This window comes from Callionymus lyra, chromosome 15 (assembly GCF_982586985.1).
Source record: "Callionymus lyra chromosome 15, fCalLyr1.hap1.1, whole genome shotgun sequence".
In the NCBI taxonomy this organism is placed as follows: domain Eukaryota; kingdom Metazoa; phylum Chordata; class Actinopteri; order Syngnathiformes; family Callionymidae; genus Callionymus; species Callionymus lyra.
The window spans coordinates 25,179,229-25,201,945 of NC_141832.1; the positions used below are offsets into that span (position 1 = coordinate 25,179,229).

Consider the following 22,717-nt stretch of genomic DNA (forward strand, 5'->3'; position numbering starts at 1 on the left):
AGTAAAAGTTTCTGACTCTGATTAGATATTAAGATAACTTCGGATATTTTCATATGATGAAGTGAAAGGATTGGATTTAAAGACCAGCGGATTAAAGACCTTATTAAATGTTCTGGGCATGCTGAGCCAAAAGTGTTCTTGTCATTGATATCTTACAGCCGTAAACAATGACAACAATGATCATGTTCAATATAAGATAAAACAGTCCCATTCGACAATACCAAACTTTCAGCCAATAATGGTGGCACTATTTTACTGTTTATATTTATTCTAAAAGTGTTTTTAACATTGTGAACATCTTAAAATCATTAAATGAGAGGATATGTGGATTAGGATGAATTATACAATAACAATATGAAAATACAATCAAGACACTTTTGTTGAAAAATGCTATAGTAAAAACATTTTACAGCCGTAAAACTTTCCATATCTAAACAATTCATCAATTATATTTCCAAATTGATTTGCTGGTGTTCATTTTCATGCAAATGAAGATGGCTATAAAAGGTCGGGGTTATGTTGTGGGGGCAGCAGAAGCTCTCATCAGACCACCGTCACCATGTTCTCTGTTGCTGTGCTGCTGCTGTTTACAGCTGGATCCTGTGAGTCTCTTTGAGAAACAACATGATCTTAACGTTTATTAACCATTTTGTTTCCTCCACAGGGGTCGAATGTGAGCAGCTCACCCAGCCTTCCTTAATGAACATACAGCCGGGTCAGAGTCTGACCATTCCCTGTCAGGTGTCATATTCTTTTGACAGCTACTACACAGCCTGGATCAGACAGCCTGCAGCAGGAACACTGGAGTGGATCGGAATGAAATCTTCTTCTACTTCGTATTATAAAGACTCACTGAAGAACCAATTCAGCATTGATCTAAAATCTTCTAGCAATACAGCGACTTTGACCGGTCAGAACATGCAGCCTGGAGACTCTGCCGTCTATTACTGTGCTAGAAGTACACAGCAACACAAACACCTCCCCACTTGGACAAAAACACCACAACCATGTTTACTGTTAACTCACAAACACTTACAGCACAACCAGAAGAAAAGAGAAGTGAAAAAGTTGTTTTCTTAGCTGGTTGCTCCCAAAAAAGATGTCATAGGGTCGATACTCTCATGCATAGTTCTTTTATTATATAACACAACACAACACAATAAACAATGTGCATTTTTGTCATGACATAAGTTTATTCTGAAGACTTGCACTGAATGTACATTTCATCAGTTTATTGCAGTGGTCTTTGAAACACTAAATAGAGTTGAAAATGTACTTAGATTAGGAACAAATACCCAAATCAAAGTGATTTGTAATCTGAGTGAGTGGAATAATGCTGAAGTCGCTGATGTCAGTGTGTTGCTCATCTACCTGAAAATGTTTTTGGTTTAAGTCCAGGAGTGTCAGAAGTTTCAGTGTCAAAAATTAAAATAAAACCTTCAATGTTCCATTGTCAATTGTGGTCAGTTTGTGTCTGTTGTTTTAATTCGTTTTTTATGGTAAAATGCGGGTTTCTTGTCTCTTTGTCAGCTATATCTGTGTCTTCCTTGATTACCCAAGTGTTTGCAATTGATGCTAGTTATCCTGATTCCTTCTTATTCTCTCCAAGCCTCTTGTCTTTCGCCAATGTGTATTCCATGTCTCGTGCCGACCCTTTGTTCCGTCGTTTATGAGTTAATTGTTTTTGTAAAAGCTTTTATAGTGTTGATCCCACATATTGTGAAGATCTTTTTGTTTCTATCATTACTAGTATGTGTTCTTTCTTTAGTTTTTTTTCTTTGTTTGTTTTGGATTCCACATTCTGTGAAAATCATTTTGTTCAATTCTTTTAACCATGGATCATGCCGAGGCTGGCATGTTAAAGGCCACCATAAGAGCACAAGAGCACAGACTGCTAGAACAGCAACTTACTGCACTACACCAAGCTTTACAATAGCTCTTTCTGTTCAAAATCAGGACACACTGCTCATTGTAGATTTAGGATATAACATTAACTTGATTGATCGATCTTTGTCACTAAAGATTCAGTTATTGACTCTTGATTTACCTGCCTAGGCACCTGCCTTAATGGGCGCCATTTTATTTCCAATCTCTGAAGACTTATTGGCTTGGTTCTATTTTTAATTATTTATTGTTGTGTTAATACTGTTTTTTGTGAGTCACATTCAAGAGAGGAGCTTATAAATAGCAGGTCTACAACTTCTGAGGATTTATTTATTCTATTTGTAACTCCACTGGAAAGGTCTTTAGAAATTTTGACCGCAAACATGTTAAACTTTGTTTTTATTAAGCATTAGAGCATTGGTTGTGTAAGAACGTCCCGGACAAAGGTGTGACTGTGATCCTACAGCACTGTTCCCCGGTTGTAGAATTATTCTTTTTAAATTGCAGACCCTTTTATTTAATTCGCAAGTTCACTTAAATCATCCTGGCAGGTTTTTACTTCGACTTCCTTTCAGACAGAAATCAACAAGTCAATGCCAGCCTGATCTGGCATCAGATCCAAACAGCCAAAGCTGGAGAAAAATAACCTTCATGTGATCTTCCTGGATCTGGCTTCGCCTTCGCCTCTATGCCCCATGAGCTCATTTGAAACCGCCATCAACTTCTTTAACATCCCGGACACCATCAAAACCCTGGTTAAAGCCTACTTTCAAGACCTGCCATTTCTGCTTATCAACACCTGAATTTATCCCCTCATGGCAGTGCTTGGAGTTTGGCATTATGGCTGGATGCACCATCTCCCCCCTGGCATTGACTATTGCGATGGAGATCATCACTCGAGCCTCAAAATGGGTTGTAGGTGGACAAAGAGCTGGCTCTGGTCTACGCCTCCCTCCCCTCAGAGCCTATATGGATGATATCACCACCTTGACTACCGCCCTCCCATGAACCAGGGGACTGCTCAAGAAACTGGAGGAGAACATCAGTTGTGCCCGCATGAAGGTCAAACCAGCCAAGTCTCGTAGCATCTCAGTGGTTAAAAGTCCAAAGACAGTGTGATGAGGGAGAATGCTCCAACCTTGGCCACTTGACGAAAGTGGAAACCAGCAAGGGCAGTGGAAGAAGCAACATCCGCTCTCAGACATGCTGAAATTGTGGGGAATGTTCAGCAAGGAAGAGGAGGCCTTGGGCTGGCAACTAGAACCCCAGTCTGGAAGAAGGCCACTGCTCCGGAACGGCAGAAGATGGTGGTGGAAGAAGTCAAGGCAGTCTCCCTTGGCAAACAGGGGCAGTGGACATGGTGGGAGAAGGTTGAAAGGAGGAGACTGAGCTAGAGGGATGTGTGGGCCATGGAAGCAAGGAATATGAGCTTCATCATCAGGTACAACTACAACGTCCCTCCAACACCAACAAATCTCCATCAATGGTTTGGAGTAGAATCCGGGTTTGGTCTGTTTCCAGACTAGCACATTCACACAGGGCTTAGGACCAGTCTATCTCAGGGGCGATATACTTGGCGCCCCAACCAAGTACTGAAGCACCTCATGGATACACTGGAAAGAAAACGAGCTAGCACCAACTCCTTACCACTGCCAACATCTAACCCCTCACAAATAATGAACTTTTCCCTCCAGAGGTAGCCACCACCACCCTACGACATGACGCAGTGCTCTGGTCCCCTTCTCTTAAGAGGTGGACGAGGCCTATGAGCAAAAACATGTGCGCTATACAGAGCTGGCCGCTGAAGAACGAAATCGCGGCTGGAATACAGAAGTCCGCCCAGTGAAGGTTGGATGCAGGGGCCCAGCTAGCAAGCCATACATCCCATGGGATGTTTGCCACATGACCAAAGCTCCCTGATTGGACATGGGACGCAAGCTTGGGCCTGATCAGCCTGTAGCTGGCCGCCTCTGGTGAGGGTGTATAGTGTGAAAGACCGAACCACCCAATGAGCCAGAGGAACATTACTGATGATGCGTCGCAAATTTGACAATTTACTATCCAATGTTCACAGACATATCATCAGGACTGGTACCCTTTAAGGCTGGTAACACTTCTATTATTCCTGTTCCAACAGCCGCACCTCAAATCATTCTTCTGTTCCCCTCAATTTTGCGGAAGTCACTACTCTGATTGGACTTATCTCAGACGGAGACTAGTCAGTCTACAGATAGGAGGTGGATCGACTGGTGGCCAGGTGCAGTGAGAACAACCTGCAGCTTAGTTCTCAGAAAACTGTGAATCGTGTACTTAAGGAGAGTTCCATCCACCCCCAACTTATCCATCTTCACTAGAGATCTGAAGTGGGAGATTAACAGAAGGTGATGTACTTCCTGCGTTGGCTAAGAAAATTGCACCTGCCAAGACAATGCTTGTAAAGTTTTACACGGCCATTGTGTATGAGAAGTAGTAGTAGAATTAGTAGAACAGTTACAGAAAGCTTACAAGTTGGTTTGAACGTGGGGATGCAGAGCTCTGGGTCGATTTCTCCGTATCAATCAGACAAAGGTTGCTTTAGCTCACGAACGAGAAAGGCACTGTCCCTGAGCTCTGTCCCTTTATGCTGGTTTTCTGGACCCCTCCTCAACGGTTGGCTTCCTCAGGGCTTATCGTTCCTTCAGCAGGTGTGCAAACCCTTCACTCTCCATTCTAGATTTCAACACTTCATTCTGTTGAAGGTGTTGCACGTTGAAACTCTCTTTCCTGCCTTTTCAACATAATTTTAAAACTAGATGTATCGTGGTTTTAATGAACTTATGATAAATGTTCTTTTCCACTCTACCCTCGCTAACGGTTTCCTGTCATTTGCAGCTCATGGCTCTTTGCCTCCATTGTTCTTGCATCCAGCTCCTTGCATCAAGCGCCTGTTTCCTGTCACGCCTAGTCCTGTCTGACACCTTAGCATTTGTTATCTAATCTCTCTGTCACCTCTAAACGGGTCCTATAATGATGTATTCAGAGTTGCTCAATTGGTGCAAGACAAAGTTCCTAACGGCAAGCATATAATGTTCCAACAGCTACAGTATATTCTTTACACTGGCAATAAAAGTGACCGATTTTAGGTTTCGCTGCCTTTTCTCCACATTTTTTGCTAATTTTGCTAAAACAATTTTTTTTAAACTTTGTCCAAGTCCCTTTATATTGCTAACAGTTATCAAACAAATTTAGCTGAAAATAAACAATTAATAAATGTAATTGACCTATTCTAAACTTAAATCAAATAATTTCAACAATAACCTTCACAGCTGTGCCACAACAACTCTAAAAGATGGCCCTCATGATGTCTACGTTAAAAAACTATATAAATCATTTTCAAGATGCATTACTTGAAGCATACTTTTCATTAAGTTAAGTTATAGTGGACCATTTAGCACCTAGGCTCTTGCTCTTGGAACAGTGCTTGCATCACAAGGCGCATCAAATTCTGAATGACAGAATTTAAAGCTTAAAATTGAAGTGAAAATGCATCATATAACATAAGATTTACAAAAAGAAAATGTCCTAAATAAGCTGCTGCATGATGATTTGGTGGTGCTTTGTCACTGTATCTGTAACTAAAATATACTTCTGAGGGGTGTAGCCGTTGTCAGCGTTTGACTCATGTTTTTGTGTTGACATGTTACACTGTGTATATATGGGAGTATGGACCACATTGATAAATGCTTGTACAAAAACCTGCTATGGTTGCGATGCAGCTGCTCACGGCTTTGAGGGATTTCCGGATTTCAAGACAGATTTGGATGTGTAAGACATAACATTATCCATTGTTAAGTTTCACATAACTACTTCTTCAAAGAGAGCTGATGAAAATCTGTATTGTAATTAAAGAGCAACAAATGATTTAAGTGTCTCTTAAATAGATCTTGGACCTCTATTGTAATCATCAGTATGTGTCTGTTTGTACAAAACTTTTAATTGAAATCTTTACATTAGAAAATGTTTTGAATCCAGAAACACCATACTAATGCTGTTTTCAACAGTTCAGCTGCATTTCCTTCATGGTTTAACAAAGAGGAAGCTGCCAGACACCGTCAGCAGCAAGACCAAGACCAGAGAAAGGAACTGAGCGGAGGACAAGTATTGGAACTATCCACAATTTTCTCATTTCTTAATGGGTTAGAGCTATCTGTGGTTGTTATTCAGACGTATCCTCAGTAGTTGATCACCATACGTGTTTCATTAAAAACGACAGGAAAAAATGCAAAGATATTGCCACGTAGATGAACTCAATTGTGTGACTGTGTGACTACTTTGACTACTGGGGACAAGGCACAAAAGTTACCGTTTCATCAGGTAAGAAAAAAAAACCTGTTTATTTGTTTATTTAATAAAAATGTGAAAGAAAGAAGAGAATTCAGGTTTTCGGACATCAGGTCAATTATCATACATCAGTGTGTTATTATGGCTTTGACTTTTGGGGACAAGGAACGTCTGTGACCGTAACATCAGGTAAAACGAATATTCTTCCAATTACAGGAACTGTTTATTGATGTATTTCGCTATATTACCCAATTCATATAAAAGTACTTTTTAGTCAGATTGTATGTTATCAACCTGTTGATCAGTGTTACTGCCTATGAAAATAAGTATTAGTGTTTATTCATCTTATAGTTGTTGACGATATATCAAATTTAGTTTTTTCTCTCTTCCTCCAGCTGCATTAGTGGCACCAACTGTGTTTCCTCTGCTGCCTTGCGGCTCTGACACGGGAGACATGGTCACACTGAGCTGCCTCGCTAGAGATTTTACTCCATCCACACTGGCCTTCGAATGGACCAAAGAAGGAACGGTTATCTCGGACTTCCTCCAGTATCCATCGGTCGAGACGAACAGTGTTTTCACCGCGGTCAGTCAAGTTCAAGTGTCCAGACAGGACTGGGACAGCAAAGCGCAGTTTCACTGCAAAGCCGTTCACAGCGGAGGTGATGGTGATGGACCAACTTCTTTCCAAAAAGTTGAACAAGGTAATGCCTTTTTAATTCAATTTTATCAATGTTAAATCATGTTAAAAATCGAAGTTGTCTTGTTATAATAAATACCTTTTTATAATTCATATACTTGTAAGTTAATTATAAAAACATGAAAGATAATTATATAATCATGGTCAGTCATGTATTAAGAATGTTTTTATTTTTACTTTTTTACATAATTTAATACACATTAATTAAATGTAATTCATTTAAAGAAAATATATTCTCATTCATGTGTTTCAAATATTTTGAACAATTAATTCTCCTGATATTCTCAATAATTTAACTTCTATTTGTGATAAATTCCTAATAATTACTAAACGTACATTTTTTTTGCAGTGTAACGAAATGAAAGTGTTCATTACAAGTTTTACACAGTTTCAGAAAAGTGTTAAATTGTTTCAGACAAAAAACAAAACATGTGACATCTGATACAATAAAGTCATGATAATATTATTCAGAAAATAATTTGACAGTGTCTTTCAAAACAAAATGAGAACGTTAGAGTGCATGTTATGAATGTTGAATTCTATTATAATGTGTTCAATTCAATCTATATAGAGTGAAGCTTAATTAGTTTCATATTGAATTTAGACCTATAAACATTTAAAGCATATAAACATTCACACAACCTACAGTTGGTATAATAGATATTTTCTGTTTATATCATCAAATGATATCCGACAATAAGCGTCTGACTGCTTTCTGACCCTTGAAACTCTGAGGTAACTGTTTGCTTTTAAGCCTGCACAAAATGTGTTGTCTTTCTGCTGACGCTTTGTGTTAGAATAAAACACCAACGATTATTCCATCTGTGTGCGTGCCTGAACAAACGCATGGATGGTGTTCGTCTTGCTTCTGCTTGTAGGTATAAATACTGCTTTTGCTTTTGTTTGTCTTTCAGAGACGTACTCTAAACTGCCAACTCTTAAACTGTTGGCTTCCTCTCATGAGGCTTTCTTCGTCTGCTTTGCCAATGACTTTTCACCAAAGACATTCGAGTTTAATTGGCTGAAGGACGACAACGAAATCATCTCCTCAATATCGGAGATCACCACCGCGCCCACGGAGAGAGACACTGCGGAGGGAAAGGTGTACAGTGCGGCCAGTTTCCTTAAGGTCAATGACACCGAGAGGTCTGACAATGCAAAGTTCACCTGCGAGTTTAAAGGAAAAAGTGCAACAGGGGATCAATACGTGAACGCGTCACTGACTCACGCCACCATTGCTGACGGTGAGTTTATGAATATATTGCATAATAATTGTGTTTTCATAAAGATATTGGCTTTTGAGTGAGCCTGGCCATGTGGCAATAGGAATATGTTGATTTATGCAATGTTTCCAATGGTTCAGACGTCAATCAAAAATCATTGCAGGGTTGTTGTTAGGTGACCAATATGTCTTAACTTAATTCTGTTAAGCTTTGTTTGCTGGAATCAGGATTACTGAACAAGTCACCTTTTTGGATTTCAAACTCCAAATTACACCTTGAACAAAGTGTAAGTAATTGTTTTAATAGCTTTTTAAATGCGTCACACAGAGACTGATTGTCCTGAGAGGGAGCAGAGAGATCTATACATCAACATCATCCCGCCAAATCTAGAAGATCTGTTTATTGATAAGAAAGGAAGTTTAACTTGTGAGGTCCATGTCAAGACTCCGGGGGTCACCAGCATTTCCTGGAAAAACGTGGCCGCCTCCACTATGATCCCCGGTGAAGATAAAACCGGGAAAATAACCCTACTGATGGACATAACCTTGGACGAATGGATCGAGGGCATCCACCAAACATGTGTCGTTCAGCATTCTCAACTGCCAGAAGTGACAAAGGAGTACAAAAGAATGGCTGGTAAGAAAAGTCATTATTGCTCTAAACTTGGCTTCTTGAACGTCTAATGTCGCAACGTGTTATTTTTCAGAGAAAGCCATTCGTCCAGCCATTTTCATGCTTCCTCCAGTAAAGCAGAGTCTAAAAGGCATGGTGACCCTGACTTGCTTTGTGAAAGACTTCTTTCCTCAGGACCTCGTTGTTACTTGGCAGGTTGATGACGTTAAAGCAGAGCCCATGTACTACCGGTCCAGCACAACCAAACCAGTGCTGAACAATGACCTGTATTCAGCCTACTCTCAGTTATCGTTCAGTGTTGACCAATGGGACACTAGCGGAATTCAGTTTAGTTGTACTGTTTACCACGAATCTGTGGTCAACACAAATAAAGCCATCTCCAGGTCCATTGTGTCCAAATCCCACGAGCAAGTCAACATGGTCAACCTGAACATGGACCTCCCCGATGAGTGCAAGTCCCAGTAAATGTTCTGTTTTGCCGTCTGCTGTTTGTTGTTCCATGTTCGCTGCTTTTGACATGATACTGTCTTTATCTTTTTAATGAAAAAAATAAAAATAAAAATAAGATGTATATTGCTTGGTGTAGTCTTTATTCTGAGCTTCCTGTCTCTTCCTTGTGCTTCGTCACCGTCAAAAGAAGTCGAACATTTTGTCTGAAAACAGAGCACTTATAGTTAAAACAAATTGATTTGGCAGCTTCTGTGATTCGTATTTGTGTACACTTGTTTTGTGTTTCCCCCACTGAGTCTTGCACCTACTCCAAACTGAAAATCGCACAATTACTCCCCAACTGAAATACAAATTGACTTTTAACAGAATCTTTCACAAGCAATGTTGGATCACCAGGTTTTGATTTTTCTCTTAAAAATAACATTTTCTTAACAGTAGCTCACAATCAAGAATCATTTTGTTTACATAGAACAAGCACTTTAAACACTTATAGTAATGTGGCCGAAGTTTAAAGGGACTTTTAATGACATGGTCAAGTAGGGCAGTCTCAACAAGCGATGGAGCTTTGTAAAAACAAAAATCATCTCATAAATATTGTTATCGTTAACGAGTTCGCTATAATAAATGTTTGTTTAATTATTTACCATTTTCTCAACATTTGTTGTCTTCGCTAGATATTAAAGATTCAATTATAATTATATTTTTATTATTTTTCTCTCAATAGTACTTTCTCACTTTAAAAAAAAAATGAGTGGCATACTGTTTGTTTTATGTCATTTTGAAGTTGCCAAATTATTATTTATGAAACTCCCAGTTCTGTTGTCATGTGACTAATTGTTATTTAAAATCTGTAAGTTGGATGTATTGCATACAAACTGTAATACCTCATTTGGAATTCCAATAATGGTGTATTTTTTACCTTCATGTGAATTTCACGTTGATGTTTTAGCTCAAATGTATAGTGTGTGTGTGTGTGTGTTACATTTTTGTAGAAGTAGAACTTTGTGACCCATTTCTGCGATTCAGTTTTAACAGAAAGTTTCCTGTTTTAGGTTTAATGGAGATTGATCACCTGTAATCAACATGTTCATTCTCGGTTCATTTTTCTCTCCAGAGTTCCTTGTTGAGACCAGTTGCCACGGAAACAATTTCATTGAGGCAGAGCAAGATCACATAGGCCGGATTGCGTTCACCTTCATCCTCCTCTTCCTCATCACCCTACTGTTCAGCATCGGAACCATTGTGGTGAAGGTATGTTCCACTGTGAATATAGCAGTAACATTATTTGTTCAATTCATGCTCAATGCCTAATTATATAACTAGCATTTTTAAAATGTTAATTTTGTATCTTTTTTCCACAGATTAAATGACACGTCACAATGACTAGAAGAAGTATATCACTTCACCATCAGTCCCTGAATCATAGGATTTAAAAGATTTAAATGTGTATAAATGTTGTATTACATATGTGGTGTAAAAAGGTTTTGCGTTTGAAAAACCTATTCTTGCACATATTTCTGTATGATGTTAATCTCTTATGATCATTGCCATATTTTAATCTCGCTTAAAATCTGTGAAATATTATGTATCAAATAGCAGGTCTGCCTGTGTGTGTGAGAGTGTGCGTACTGTGTCCCTCTGAACATGCAGCTGGAATAAACGAGGTGAGCCAAAATGCAAAAGAGTTTGTTTTTAATGAATCAATCTTGAAGTGAAAGCCTTCAGCCATAGTGAGTTATGAATGTGGTCATTTAAAATAAGATGAAATGTAAATGTGTGTTTGTAACACGCCTCACACCTGCCGCTCGTAACGCACTGTTGCTCCTTCTCTTTCACTTCTCCTTTCAACATCACTTGCTTCAGCCTTGTCTCTACTTAATGTGGCATTGTCAGAGCGCCATCTAGGACAAACACTGAGCTATCACACTTAGAAAGAAAGCGAGGTATGAGGTAACATTTGAAAAGCTGATCAGAGCCAATTATACTGATAATATGTTCTTTTCTACAGAAGAACGGGTTGTCCATCCAAAAATGACACTGCTTCCTGTTTGGGCAGGAAGCCCGGAGAACTCTACTGTCAGACTCTTGTGCACACTCAGTGACTTCTTTCCAGACACGCTGAGTTTCCAGTGGCAAAAAGACGGCCGCGTAATCTCCGATGTTGAGGCGACACACAGGAAGTTTGAAAGTGTTGGTGCTGAGAGCAAAACCTTCAGCCTGAGTAGTGAAATTCAGCCAAATATGTCAGATTGGAAGAAGGGTTCCATCTTTACGTGCAATTCAACCCATAAGGGCCAAGAATTCATTGAGTCAGCAAGTGTTTGTAAAGGTAAGTATCTCTTATAAAATAAAGTTACTCTGATGTCACCATGTGACAACTTTGGTTAAAAGTGGTTAAAATAAAAAAAGTGTCTAATAACAGTAAGTTAAGTTGTTGTTACTTTGAATGCATTCACTGTGAATGTTTAAAACTAACTAGTTATAAATAACAAACCAATGAAGAATCAATAGAGCTGCAATAAGGACTGTGTATAACCATTTTTCTGCAGCGCACGGAGGAATGTCTCCTTCAGTTCGTGTGCACATTCCAAGCTTCCGGACAGTGATGATGGGGAACTCTATAGTGACAGCCACATGTTTGGTCCAGACCATCTTTGCAATCTCTGTGACCTGGATGATGGATGACAAGCACCCCACGAGCAGCCAAGTGAGCCAGATAAGCAACACAAGTTACGTCATAAGTCGCCTGGATGTGTCCACTGATGCCTGGAAAGTGTTGAAGCAGTTAAAGTGTAGAGCAGAACATCCGTGCTTCCCTGGGACGGAAGAGAGCATCAGTGTTGCCGGTAGAAACAGATGGTAAAAGATGTGTTTGTAGATTTGAATTAACATTTTGGTTGTTTGTGAAGGTGCTGCTGCTGCTGCAGCTCCATCAGTGGAGATCAGACGATCCCTCTCCGAGTTCCTAAAAGGGGAGGCAGCTGTGTTGGAGTGTGCGGTGTATGGCCTCTCCTCCATTGATTCATACATCTATTTCAAGGCCAACAAACTTGACATATCCGACAAACAGTTTGTTGACCTTCCTAAGTCACAGAGTCTTCATTCCATCACTAGACGTTTTAAAATCCCACAAAAGCACTGGGTAAGGAACACAACGTTCAGCTGTGTGCTGCACCAAGGCTTCTCCGCCAGCTTTAGTTCAGAACCAACAGGCAGACTCTTTGGTGAGCCGACCTTCTTATCTCTCATATGATTCAACTTCCACTTCTATCAGAGAATTCTTCTCACTTTCAGAGGACCCATCCATGGAACTGATTCTAGTTCCCAGTGGAGATTTAGGATCACAGAGACTCTTCTGTATCGGACAAGGCTTCAACCCTCACATCAAATGGTTGGAACAGGAAAAAACACCATCATCCTTTGACAGCAGCATTGGCTCAGACGGACGCTTGAAAGTGACTAGTGAGCTATACATCACCAAAACAGAGTGGGAATCAGGAGAGAGCTTCACCTGTGAGGTGGCTGATAAATCTTTGAGTAAAACAGTTAAATCCACCATCAGCATCTGCTCAGGTATGTTGATCACTCTTGAGAATCTCAAGTCCAAAGAACCTTTATTATACACTCAAGTAACCTGCCTAAGATCTAGATTTGTTTATGTTTCCCAGCAATGCCACCATCGAGGCAGCATGTTGGTGTGTATGTTTGGGGACCGTCACTTCTGGAACATAAGAATAAGGGACCAATCACAGTCACTTGCCTTTTAACCGGTTTTGACCTTGATGGATTTTCCATCACTTGGAAAATTGATGGAAGTGAACAAACAATGAACTCTTACCTTGAGCCGCTAGTGAAGCATAGAAATGGAACAGAGACTCGTCAAAGCTTCCTCAATGTGTCCAGTTTAGACTGGGACACGTACAAACTGGTCTCCTGCAAAGCAAAACACATTTGTTCCATTAACGGTCATGAGGAGTATATCAGCAAAAGTAAAGGTAAGATCACAGAATTGGTCCCTTGAAAGACTGAGCTATAAAACTAACATCACCTGTGTGTTCCTTCTATCCCTCCCAAGATCTGTCTTCGCCCACAGTGGTAATAATCCCACCCTCCCCCTCCGAGCACGCTGACTTCATCCCGCTTGTTTGCCAAGTTTCTCAATTTTTCCCAGCTGACATTCTGGTGTATTGGGAGAAAGATGATGGAAGATGTCCACCAAATGCCTTCACCAACAGTCCAGCATGGAGGTACACAGGCGGAGAAGAGTACACTGTGATCAGTAGAATGAATGTATCGAGAGCTGAAGACCGGGCGTCCACCTACTCATGTGTTGCCAGACATGATTCATCCAGGACGCCTTTCCAAAACTCCATCAAGGATATTTTTGGTGAGAAGATATTTATTCAATTCGTAAGCACTAAGGGAAGATCATTTTAGTCAACCTTAAAAGGAAGTTGAGTGAATAGAGTCCGACATCTAGTGGCGTAATTGAAAATTGCATACAGAAACTTTAATTAAAGAGGTTTACATGACACAATAATGTCAATATACTGTACATGCTTCTATCTACTGGATCAGAGTACTGTAAATATATATTAAGGTCAGGTTAATGTTTCATTATTTAAATTGTGTATAACCTAAAATGTGTTAAAAAGCAGAATTTGATTTAATGATAAATATTTACTATGCACTATTCAGCTTCAGTTAGCCACACCAAGCCCACAGTTGCACTGCTTGCGGGCTCTGGGGAACTTGTGTGCTTGGTGTTTGGCTTCAGTCCTGCCTCTATCAACTTCACTTGGATGTTTGACGGCAACAAAGAGCTCCTAGATTTCAACACAAGTAAACCTAGCCGAGGCCTTGATGGAAAATACAGCATCCAAAGTCGGCTTCGCCTCTCACCGTCCCACTGGCTGCCTGGGGTTGTCCACACCTGTATGGTGGAACATGTGACCGGCACCTCAATCCTGAACGTGTCCAGACCAGGTACCCTGTACCGACTATATTGTCAGATTGTCAGATGAGTCATTGACACATCTTATTGTCCACAGCGATCATGCAGGACTGTGATTTCATGGATGGCCTAGTTAATGTGGTTGTAAGCCAAGACCTTGGAGGGGAAGCCTGGTACACATCGCTTGCCTTCCTCATTCTTTTCATCCTTTCAATCATCTATGCGGCCTCTGCCACTTTAATCAAGGTCAGACATCAATCTAGCGTTAACTGCTAAATCTAAACTATAGTCAATGTTGTTGATGTTGAACAAAGAACAAGACAACAAATCTGCATTGTTATATTTTTCCCTGTTAAAACTATAAAACCTATTAACTATTTCGTACAAATAAATGTGTTCTTTTTATTTCAGATCATATGATTACATCATTAAATCCAAAATGATTGTCAATACAAGTTTGATTAAAGTGGACGTTAAACAGGAACTTTTTATAGGAGAAAACACACTTTAATGACACAAATAAACAGTATGAATAAAGTTTAACTTAATTAAATTTGTTTACAATATTTATCAAATTAGTGAGTGAAAAATAATAGTAATTATGTTCGACTTACTGTATGTTTTAGGTCTTTTTGGATATATGCACGATGTCCTATTTTCTTGTGAATAAGAAATAAATTGTTTCAAATATTCAAGTATGATTGATTTATTGTAAGTAAGTAAGTAAGTATGTGTCCTAGTTGGTCCACATTTAAATGTATTAGTAAGAATAATTGCAGGAATGTTCTCCACTATGGGACACCAGACACAGTGTCGGTATCCTAATACATTTCTATATTATGAAGTCCCAGCCAAGGCTCAGGAAGAAAGGATCAGGATTTGGAAGACGATCGTACATCAAAGTTGGGTTAAAATCGCTCTGCGCTAAACCGTCAGTATAATAACGCAGTAATATGTCGTGCGCACATACATTAAATATCACGGTAAAGCTGTTCTAGCAGGATTTTTGATCATCACAAGAAATTAAGTAATTTACATTTATAAAGTGCCTTTTCCAAAGGCCGTCAAATGAACATAATAAGAATTATTTACTATTTTTAGAGAAAATAATAACTTCTACAATACTATTAGTCAATATCTGCCCAACTAAAGTTATTTTCAATAAACATTAATGTGTTTTAGTTTGTGTTCTTGTGTTCTGTTTTAGAATTTATATATATATAAAAAAATATGTAAAACAGCGCCAATTACGATGTATATTAGCCTTTTCAGATGACCTTTATGATGAAAGTTTGTATATAATCTGATGGAACTTCCCGGGTTTGTCACTGCAAGTTTCGTGAATGGCAAACTCTGGTTAAATAGTAAATACCTGTTGTTATTTCGTGTAAAATTGTCATTATATTTTGGGCTCACGCACGAGAATCTGGGAGGAGTCGGAATTACAGTAATAAGAAAAGTGTGCGCGCACGACATATTTCGTCGACTCCCACTGGGTGGGGCTTGACAGCGCTAAAATAATGGCTTCTATCAAACATTCATCAACCGGTTATTGTCATAACTGTCCACAAGAGTGTGACATTTTCCACGTTTCCATCCTACTGAGCACAACTATCATCTGGAATAAACCAACCCTTGTATAATTCGGGTTATGCATATACAGCTGCATGTGGAAACATCAACACGCCATATTTGTCTCAGATATACACTCGTGGTGGGTTTATAAGGAAACATCTGGGAGGGATGACACTGTTAGACGATTGGCCACATTTGCAGTGATCTGGAACGGCTTGTACAGCGATTGGCTGAAGAAGTGTGCTTGTTGGCCAAAATCTGTGACACTGTTGCTGGGATGGAGATACAGCAGGCTGCTGCCAGTCTAAGTGCCATGGGGCCGGGAGAAGGGAGGCAGGGCATCGTGCCCAGAAGATAGCCTCAGAGCTTCTCCCTGTCTCACAACCCCATGCATTCATGCCGATGTCTTGGGAGAAACCAAATATTTAGGAATTTCCCAACGATATATTACAATAAGGAAAATCTACTGAAATTGATGAATATCTTCTTATTTCAGCAAGCTATATTTACTTTAAGAGGACAACCAGTATGCTAGTGGTCTGTCTGCTCTTAAGGGAAGTTACATTTTTAACCTAATTTAACCATCCGTATACGAACCAAACCTTTGTATCATCTAATATAATTCAGGTTCTAGGAATGGTGCACAGCCCCCTAACCGAGTTTTGCTATTGATAAGTAAGTAAGTAAGTAAGTAATAGTTATTTATAAAACGCCTTTCTAGACCAGGGTCACAAAATGCTTTAACAATCAAAAACAATACACAGTTAAAGGAGAGGAAGATCGTAGCAAAGCTTAGGAGCAACAGCCAGGAAGGATTTCTCTCCTCTGGTCCTGGACCGTGTGCGAGGAACCATCATTTAAAACTAAAGAGCTAAGGTTTTAACCGTTGGAGGGTCCGCTGGCAAGCTGCTGCCGCGCCTCCCCTGGTCTTCGTTATTTTCGCTATTTTGACGTTTCATATTGATTTATCAAGCTTAGTCTTTTATGAATGTTGGTCCTCGAACCCATCTGCTTGATTCGGCCCGCTCGATCTTCCACTCTGCGACACTGAAACAGCAGTTTTAGTCTCTGCCTGCCTGACTCGCTAGCCGGAAGCTAGCTCCGCTAGCCAGAAGCTAACTCCGCCGACACAGGGCTCCTCTCCGCACTCTGTGGCTGGATAGCCCGCGCCGGTGTGCCCCACGAAGCACGCCAGTTCGGACCGGTCCGCCGCCACCTTGCCAGCTCTCCCGGACGTTTACCTGCGCCCGCGGATTGCTGTCAACGCGGAGGACGCCGCCTCCCTGCTACACCGCTACAAGCTACCGCTACCGCTACAAGCTACAACCAGCACGCTCCACTCCTCTGCCTCCGCTGTGCTGGTTCTGTGGCTTCACCATCACCACCTGGATCATCATCTAGCGCTGGATTACGTCGCCGCCGACTTCTCATCATGTGGAGTTTCAACCTGTTCCTCTGGCTCGCGCTGCTCGGCTCTCACGAGCGCATCTCTGCCGCTCCGTTACTCGGCAACGGAGATGTTACGTCTCCGGATCTTCTCAAGGACCCCCCCACCTGAGCTTGCCACCACTACATCCTGAAACGACCAAGATACATCCACCGAGGCTCTGGACGGAACTTTCAGGTCACTCACAACAGCAACACAAACATCCGCTCTTTCTGGTCCACTGGGCCCGCCCCCCTCCTCGTACAGCCCGCCCTGTCAGTCCTGTCAATCACAGTGTGCTGTCCCCTGTGCTCAAAGCAACCTGTTACACTCCACTCACCTGTCTGAAACTCTGTCTACTCAACACCAGATCCCTCAGTAATAAGGCCCTGCTGATAGCTGACTTTATTGTTGACCAGAGCTTAGACATTCTCTGCCTCACCGAGACCTGGCAGCAACCAAACGACTTCTCCCATCTTAATGAGGCTGTCCCATCAGGTTTCTCTTTTATTAGTAAACCCCGTGCCACTGGGAGGGGGGGTGGCCTCGCTCTCCTCCACCGTGAAAACATCAAAGTCACTGCTGTCACAGTCCCCCATCACTCCTCCTTTGAATGTCTAGCTGTAAAACTCACAGGCCCCAAAACCACTATCATTGTCACCACATACACACCACCAAAACCCTCTGCCGTTTTCCTCAATGAATTTTCATCACTATTAACATCTGTATGTGCAATGTCCCCCACTGTTATTCTCCTTGGTGACTTCAACATCCATATTGACAACCCATCCTGTACGCTTGCTAACGACTTCACATCACTCCTGGACTGTCTTGGCATCACACAACATGTCAACCTCCCAACCCATAGCAAAGGTCACATACTGGACTTAATCTGCTGCACTGACATCACTCCCACTTACCTTGATGTCATTGATTTCCCCATTTCCGACCACAAAGCCGTACTTTTTGACATTTACACCCAACTACACAAAGCCAAGGAACAACGGACCATCTCCTTCAGGAACATCAAACATATCAACACCACAGATCTCTCCTCCCTGATCAGCTCCTACCCCAGCCCCCCCTCAGCATCCTCCCTGACTGACCTGGTGACTCACTACAACAACTGCCTCTCCTCCTCCCTCACCACCCTGGCCCCCCTGAAAACCCGCTCAGTCTCATTCACCCACACTGCTCCCTGGTTCACCCCTGAGCTCCGCCAGCTCAAAGCCACTGGCCGTCGACTGGAGCGACTCTACAAAAAGACTGGACTCACTGTACACAGCCAGATGTACTCGGACCACCTCCATCACTACAAGAACGCCCTCACCACAGCCAAATCCTCATACTACTCCAACCTCATCAACACCGGTACAGGTAACAGCAGAGACCTTTTCTCAACAATCAGCCACTTATTTCAGCCTCCTAAAACCCTCCCTCCTGAATTTTCCGCCAATCAGTGCACTGCCTTCCTGGACTTCTTCAGCTCCAAGATCAACACCATTCACCAACTACTGGCCACATCTCGCACTCCCTCTGACGACCCACCCTGGATGATCACTGACCAACCTCCCATCAGCTCCCTCTCTGACTTCACCCCAGTAACAGAACTGACCGTCTCAGAACTCATCCGCAAGGCCAAAACCACCACCTGTCAGCTCGACCCTCTTCCCACCTCCCTTGTCAAAGCATGTCTTCCATTCATTTCCCCCATGATCACCAACATAATTAACTCCTCCCTCACTACAGGTACCGTACCCCCCTCCCTAAAACTGGCTGCCATCACACCAATCCTGAAAAAACCCAGTGCTGATCCTGCTGACCTCAACCACTACCGGCCCATCTCCAACCTCCCCTTCATTTCCAAAACCCTTGAAAGGGTGGTTGCCGCACAATTACAGTCCCACCTTGACACAAACAATCTCCACGAACCCTTCCAATCCGGCTTCCGTCCTAAACACAGCACTGAAACAGCCCTAGTCAAAATCACCAACGACCTCCTCCGTGCAGCTGACTCCGGATTGCTCACCATTCTCATCCTCCTCGACCTCAGCGCAGCATTCGACACCATCTCCCACCGTCTACTCTTGGACCGCCTGGCTGGCATTGGGATCACCGGTGCTGCACTCTCCTGGTTCACTTCCTACCTCACCGACCGTCAACAATTTGTCCAACTAAGCCACCACAAGTCTGGGCGTTCGGGTGTTTCACTGGGTGTCCCCCAGGGGTCAGTCTTGGGTCCACTCCTGTTCACCATCTACCTCCTCCCCCTGGGCAAACTCCTCCGTCACCATGGGGTCCATTTCCACTGTTACGCTGACGACACACAGGTCTACATCTCCACCAAACCCACCGTGGCCATCCCTCCCACCTCCCTCATCACCTGCCTAGAAGACATCCGGAGCTGGATGAGCAGGAACTTTTTAAAACTCAACGGCAACAAGACCGAGGCCCTGCTCATCGGCTCCAAATCCACCCTCGCCAAATTACAACACACCCCAGCCACACCCATCATCATCGACGGATTCCCTGTACCCTTCTCCCACCAATTCAAGAGCCTCGGCGTCATACTGGACAACACCCTCTCATTTGCACCCCATATTCAAAACATCACCCGGACCGCATTCTTCCACCTCCGCAACATCTCCAGACTCCGCCCATCACTGACCCAATCTAGCACTGAAATCCTGGTCCACTCATTTGTCACATCACGCATCGACTACTGCAACGCCCTTCTCACCGGACTCCCCACCAAACTCATCAACTCAACATTCAGAACTCAGCCGCCCGGATCATCACCCGCACCAAATCATCTGACCACATCACCCCTGTTCTCATCCAACTCCACTGGCTCCCGGTTCAATACCGCATCCACTACAAAAATCTTCTCCTCACCTACAAAGCTCTCCACAACCTAGCCCCCACTTACCTCCGCGACCTTCTCCATGACTACACTCCCTCCCGTTCCCTGCGCTCCTCCTCTGCTGGACTGTTAATCACCCCCACGTCACGCCTCAGCACGATGGGTGCCCGAGCCTTCAGCTGCTCGGCACCAAAACTCTGGAACTCCCTCCCACCACACATAAGACAGTCAGACTCCATCACAACATTCCCATCTCGACTTAAAACCCACCTGTTCAAACTGGCACATTCCCTATGAACCAGACACTCTGCACTGCACTTTTATCTCGATCTTTGTTTGTTCTGTTTTTATTGATGCTATGATCTGTCACTCCTGTTTTGTAAGGTGACCTTGGGTGACCTGAAAGGCGCCGCCATACAAATAAAATGTATTATTATTATTATTATTATCAGCAGATACTGATACACAGACCTCAGAGCCCGAGCTGGTGTGTAAGGCTGGATCAGATCAGTGATGTAAGGAGGAGCCTGACTATGAAAAGCTCTGAAAGTAAGAACTAGAATCTTAAAAGTGATCCTGAAAGTAACTGGCATCCAATGAGTGTTAATGATACAGGAAATGTGAATTCTTCTACAAGAGCAGGTCAGATTAGTCGCTGCAGAGTTTTGTATTAACTGCAGGTTTATCTTCAAGGCCCTGCCTTGTCTCTGAGAAAACGAATTCAACTCACCCTCCACCTGGGTGAAGCCCCCCACCAATATAGAGCAGGGGATACCAGCAGCACTTCATCTAATTGAGAAGAAAGGATGGGCAGCTGGGCGACTTGGTTAGATGGTCGCACCATTTGTATAACCCGTACTATATTAGATAATAGGGGTTCTACTTCATGGTGCTACGCCCCCTAACAGAGCTTTGCTATTGGTTAACCCCAAGGCAAAGCTCTGTTAGAGGGATTCTTATACCCTCAACTGAACACTGCTCCTGACAGCAGCATCACATGGAGCCCTGAGCACATGACACAAGTCAACTGAGGCTCAAGTCGGCATCTGTATTAACACATCCGTGACGCCTTAATCCAGCAGCCTCGCCACCATGGCTAAAGCAAACACCCTCAGTGTGGCAACAGACCGTCCACTAACCAGATAAGGCTGAAGAAATACAAGTGGACAGTGGAGCCCGAACAGGAGCAGTCCAGCAAAACAGCGCCCCTGGAGGAATTCAGCCTTTGTGAAGACAGAGCCTAGGTATTCCCCAGCAAACGCCTGGATCCAGGGTACCACTCAGCTTGTGTAAAAATGACTTCCTGAGCAGTTAACCTAGTTTTGGTGGTGCCGCTCCATCTGCATGATACACAACCAGGAGAACAAGGAATGACCTACATGCCCTACCGCTATCAACACCGAATCAGGAACACTCTTAAAAATGCTAGGTTATTTTCATATATATATATATATATATATTTGCTGGGTTGCTGTCGATTTTGACCTGATTGGGTTATATTTTTTACCCTAGGTTGGGTCAACAATTTTTCACCCAGCATAGCGGGTTGAGGGATGTTAATTTGTGTGCTTGTGTGTATTGTCAATTTTCCCAAATTAACCTTTAAAAAATAAATTATTTGAGAAAAGTATTACTAGACAAGGCAGACAGATAAAACCCAAACAGTGGTAACAAAAATGTTTAGAATTAGACACCAGATAACTTCTCCTACTACTCAAATGACTGGAGGAGGAAGGATTCCTATGTTTACATCCCACTTTCTGTTTGGTGGCAAGTTATGGCCATTACAGTTGAAACATGACATCATGTGTTGTAATTTACTGTTTGTCTGTAAGTTTACGTAATAATTCTTATAAAAGTCATGATATTAACAACTAAAAATCGGCTTTGTAAGGGTTGTTCATTAGCATACATGCAGCTAGTGATAGCATACACAAAGCTAGCATTAGCATAGAGACAGCTAGCATTAGCTGCAGTAGTAAGCGTTGATCCACAACTAATAAGGCTAATATGATGGCTTGTTTAAGATAAAGTGAGTGAAGTTTACACGACGACCAACAGCTCAGAGTGCATTATCAATATATTTTGTCAGAAAATGTGTTTCTTTTCTAGGTAAAATTGCATCTTTGTATATATTGCATATTTTTGTCATGTTTTACATTACAAATTACTTCACAATCTTTATTGTATTGTATGTGTCATTTTTTGTATGTTTAAAAACAGTTAACATTGTTTAGGAATTAATAAAAACTTTTTAAACCAAGGTTATTGTTATTTAACCAGAAATATACTAATAACCCAATTCTGGGAAGTTTTAACTCGTGTCAATAGTTTGTTGGGTAAAAAACCCAGCATTGGCTCGGTACCTTTGCGACCCAGCTTTGGGTTTTAAATTGGGTTATTTTTAACAGAGCAGAGTGAAGGGGACCCAAGGAATTACGAGCCACTACAACACCTTCAGATCCCCTGCCTCAAGCTCTGAATAGGTCAAGGAAGAGTCATGGCGATGGGAAGGCAAACAGCGACCCAGATGGCCTCAAACGAAGCTTGGGAATAAATGACTCTCACAGGCGGAAAGCTGTGTGCTCCTTTGCCAATAACACTCTAAAACCAAACCACAAAAGAATCATCCAATCCATGTCATAAAGGTGCTCCTCATCGTAGTCCACAAACTATTGAGGGATGTCGC

At 42.1% G+C, this 22,717-nt stretch overlaps 1 protein-coding gene and 1 pseudogene across 1 annotated transcript; both read left to right on the top strand.

Moving 5' to 3' along the window:
• The first annotated feature begins 536 nt into the window (after positions 1-536).
• On the top strand, positions 537-14,854 carry LOC148065563 (uncharacterized). The gene is made up of 16 exons (XM_087808395.1): positions 537-602; positions 665-958; positions 6,337-6,393; positions 6,600-6,908; positions 7,819-8,148; positions 8,455-8,763; positions 8,834-9,224; positions 10,861-10,874; positions 11,219-11,539; positions 11,760-12,056; positions 12,120-12,434; positions 12,505-12,783; positions 12,879-13,205; positions 13,286-13,597; positions 13,909-14,196; positions 14,262-14,854. Exons 1-16 carry the CDS (start codon positions 560-562, stop codon positions 14,438-14,440), a joined length of 4,065 nt encoding a protein of 1,354 aa, XP_087664521.1. The 5' UTR covers positions 537-559; the 3' UTR covers positions 14,441-14,854.
• Positions 14,855-17,899: 3,045 nt separating this feature from the next.
• LOC148065564 (uncharacterized) lies at positions 17,900-20,770 on the top strand (annotated as a pseudogene).
• Positions 20,771-22,717: the final 1,947 nt, after the last annotated feature.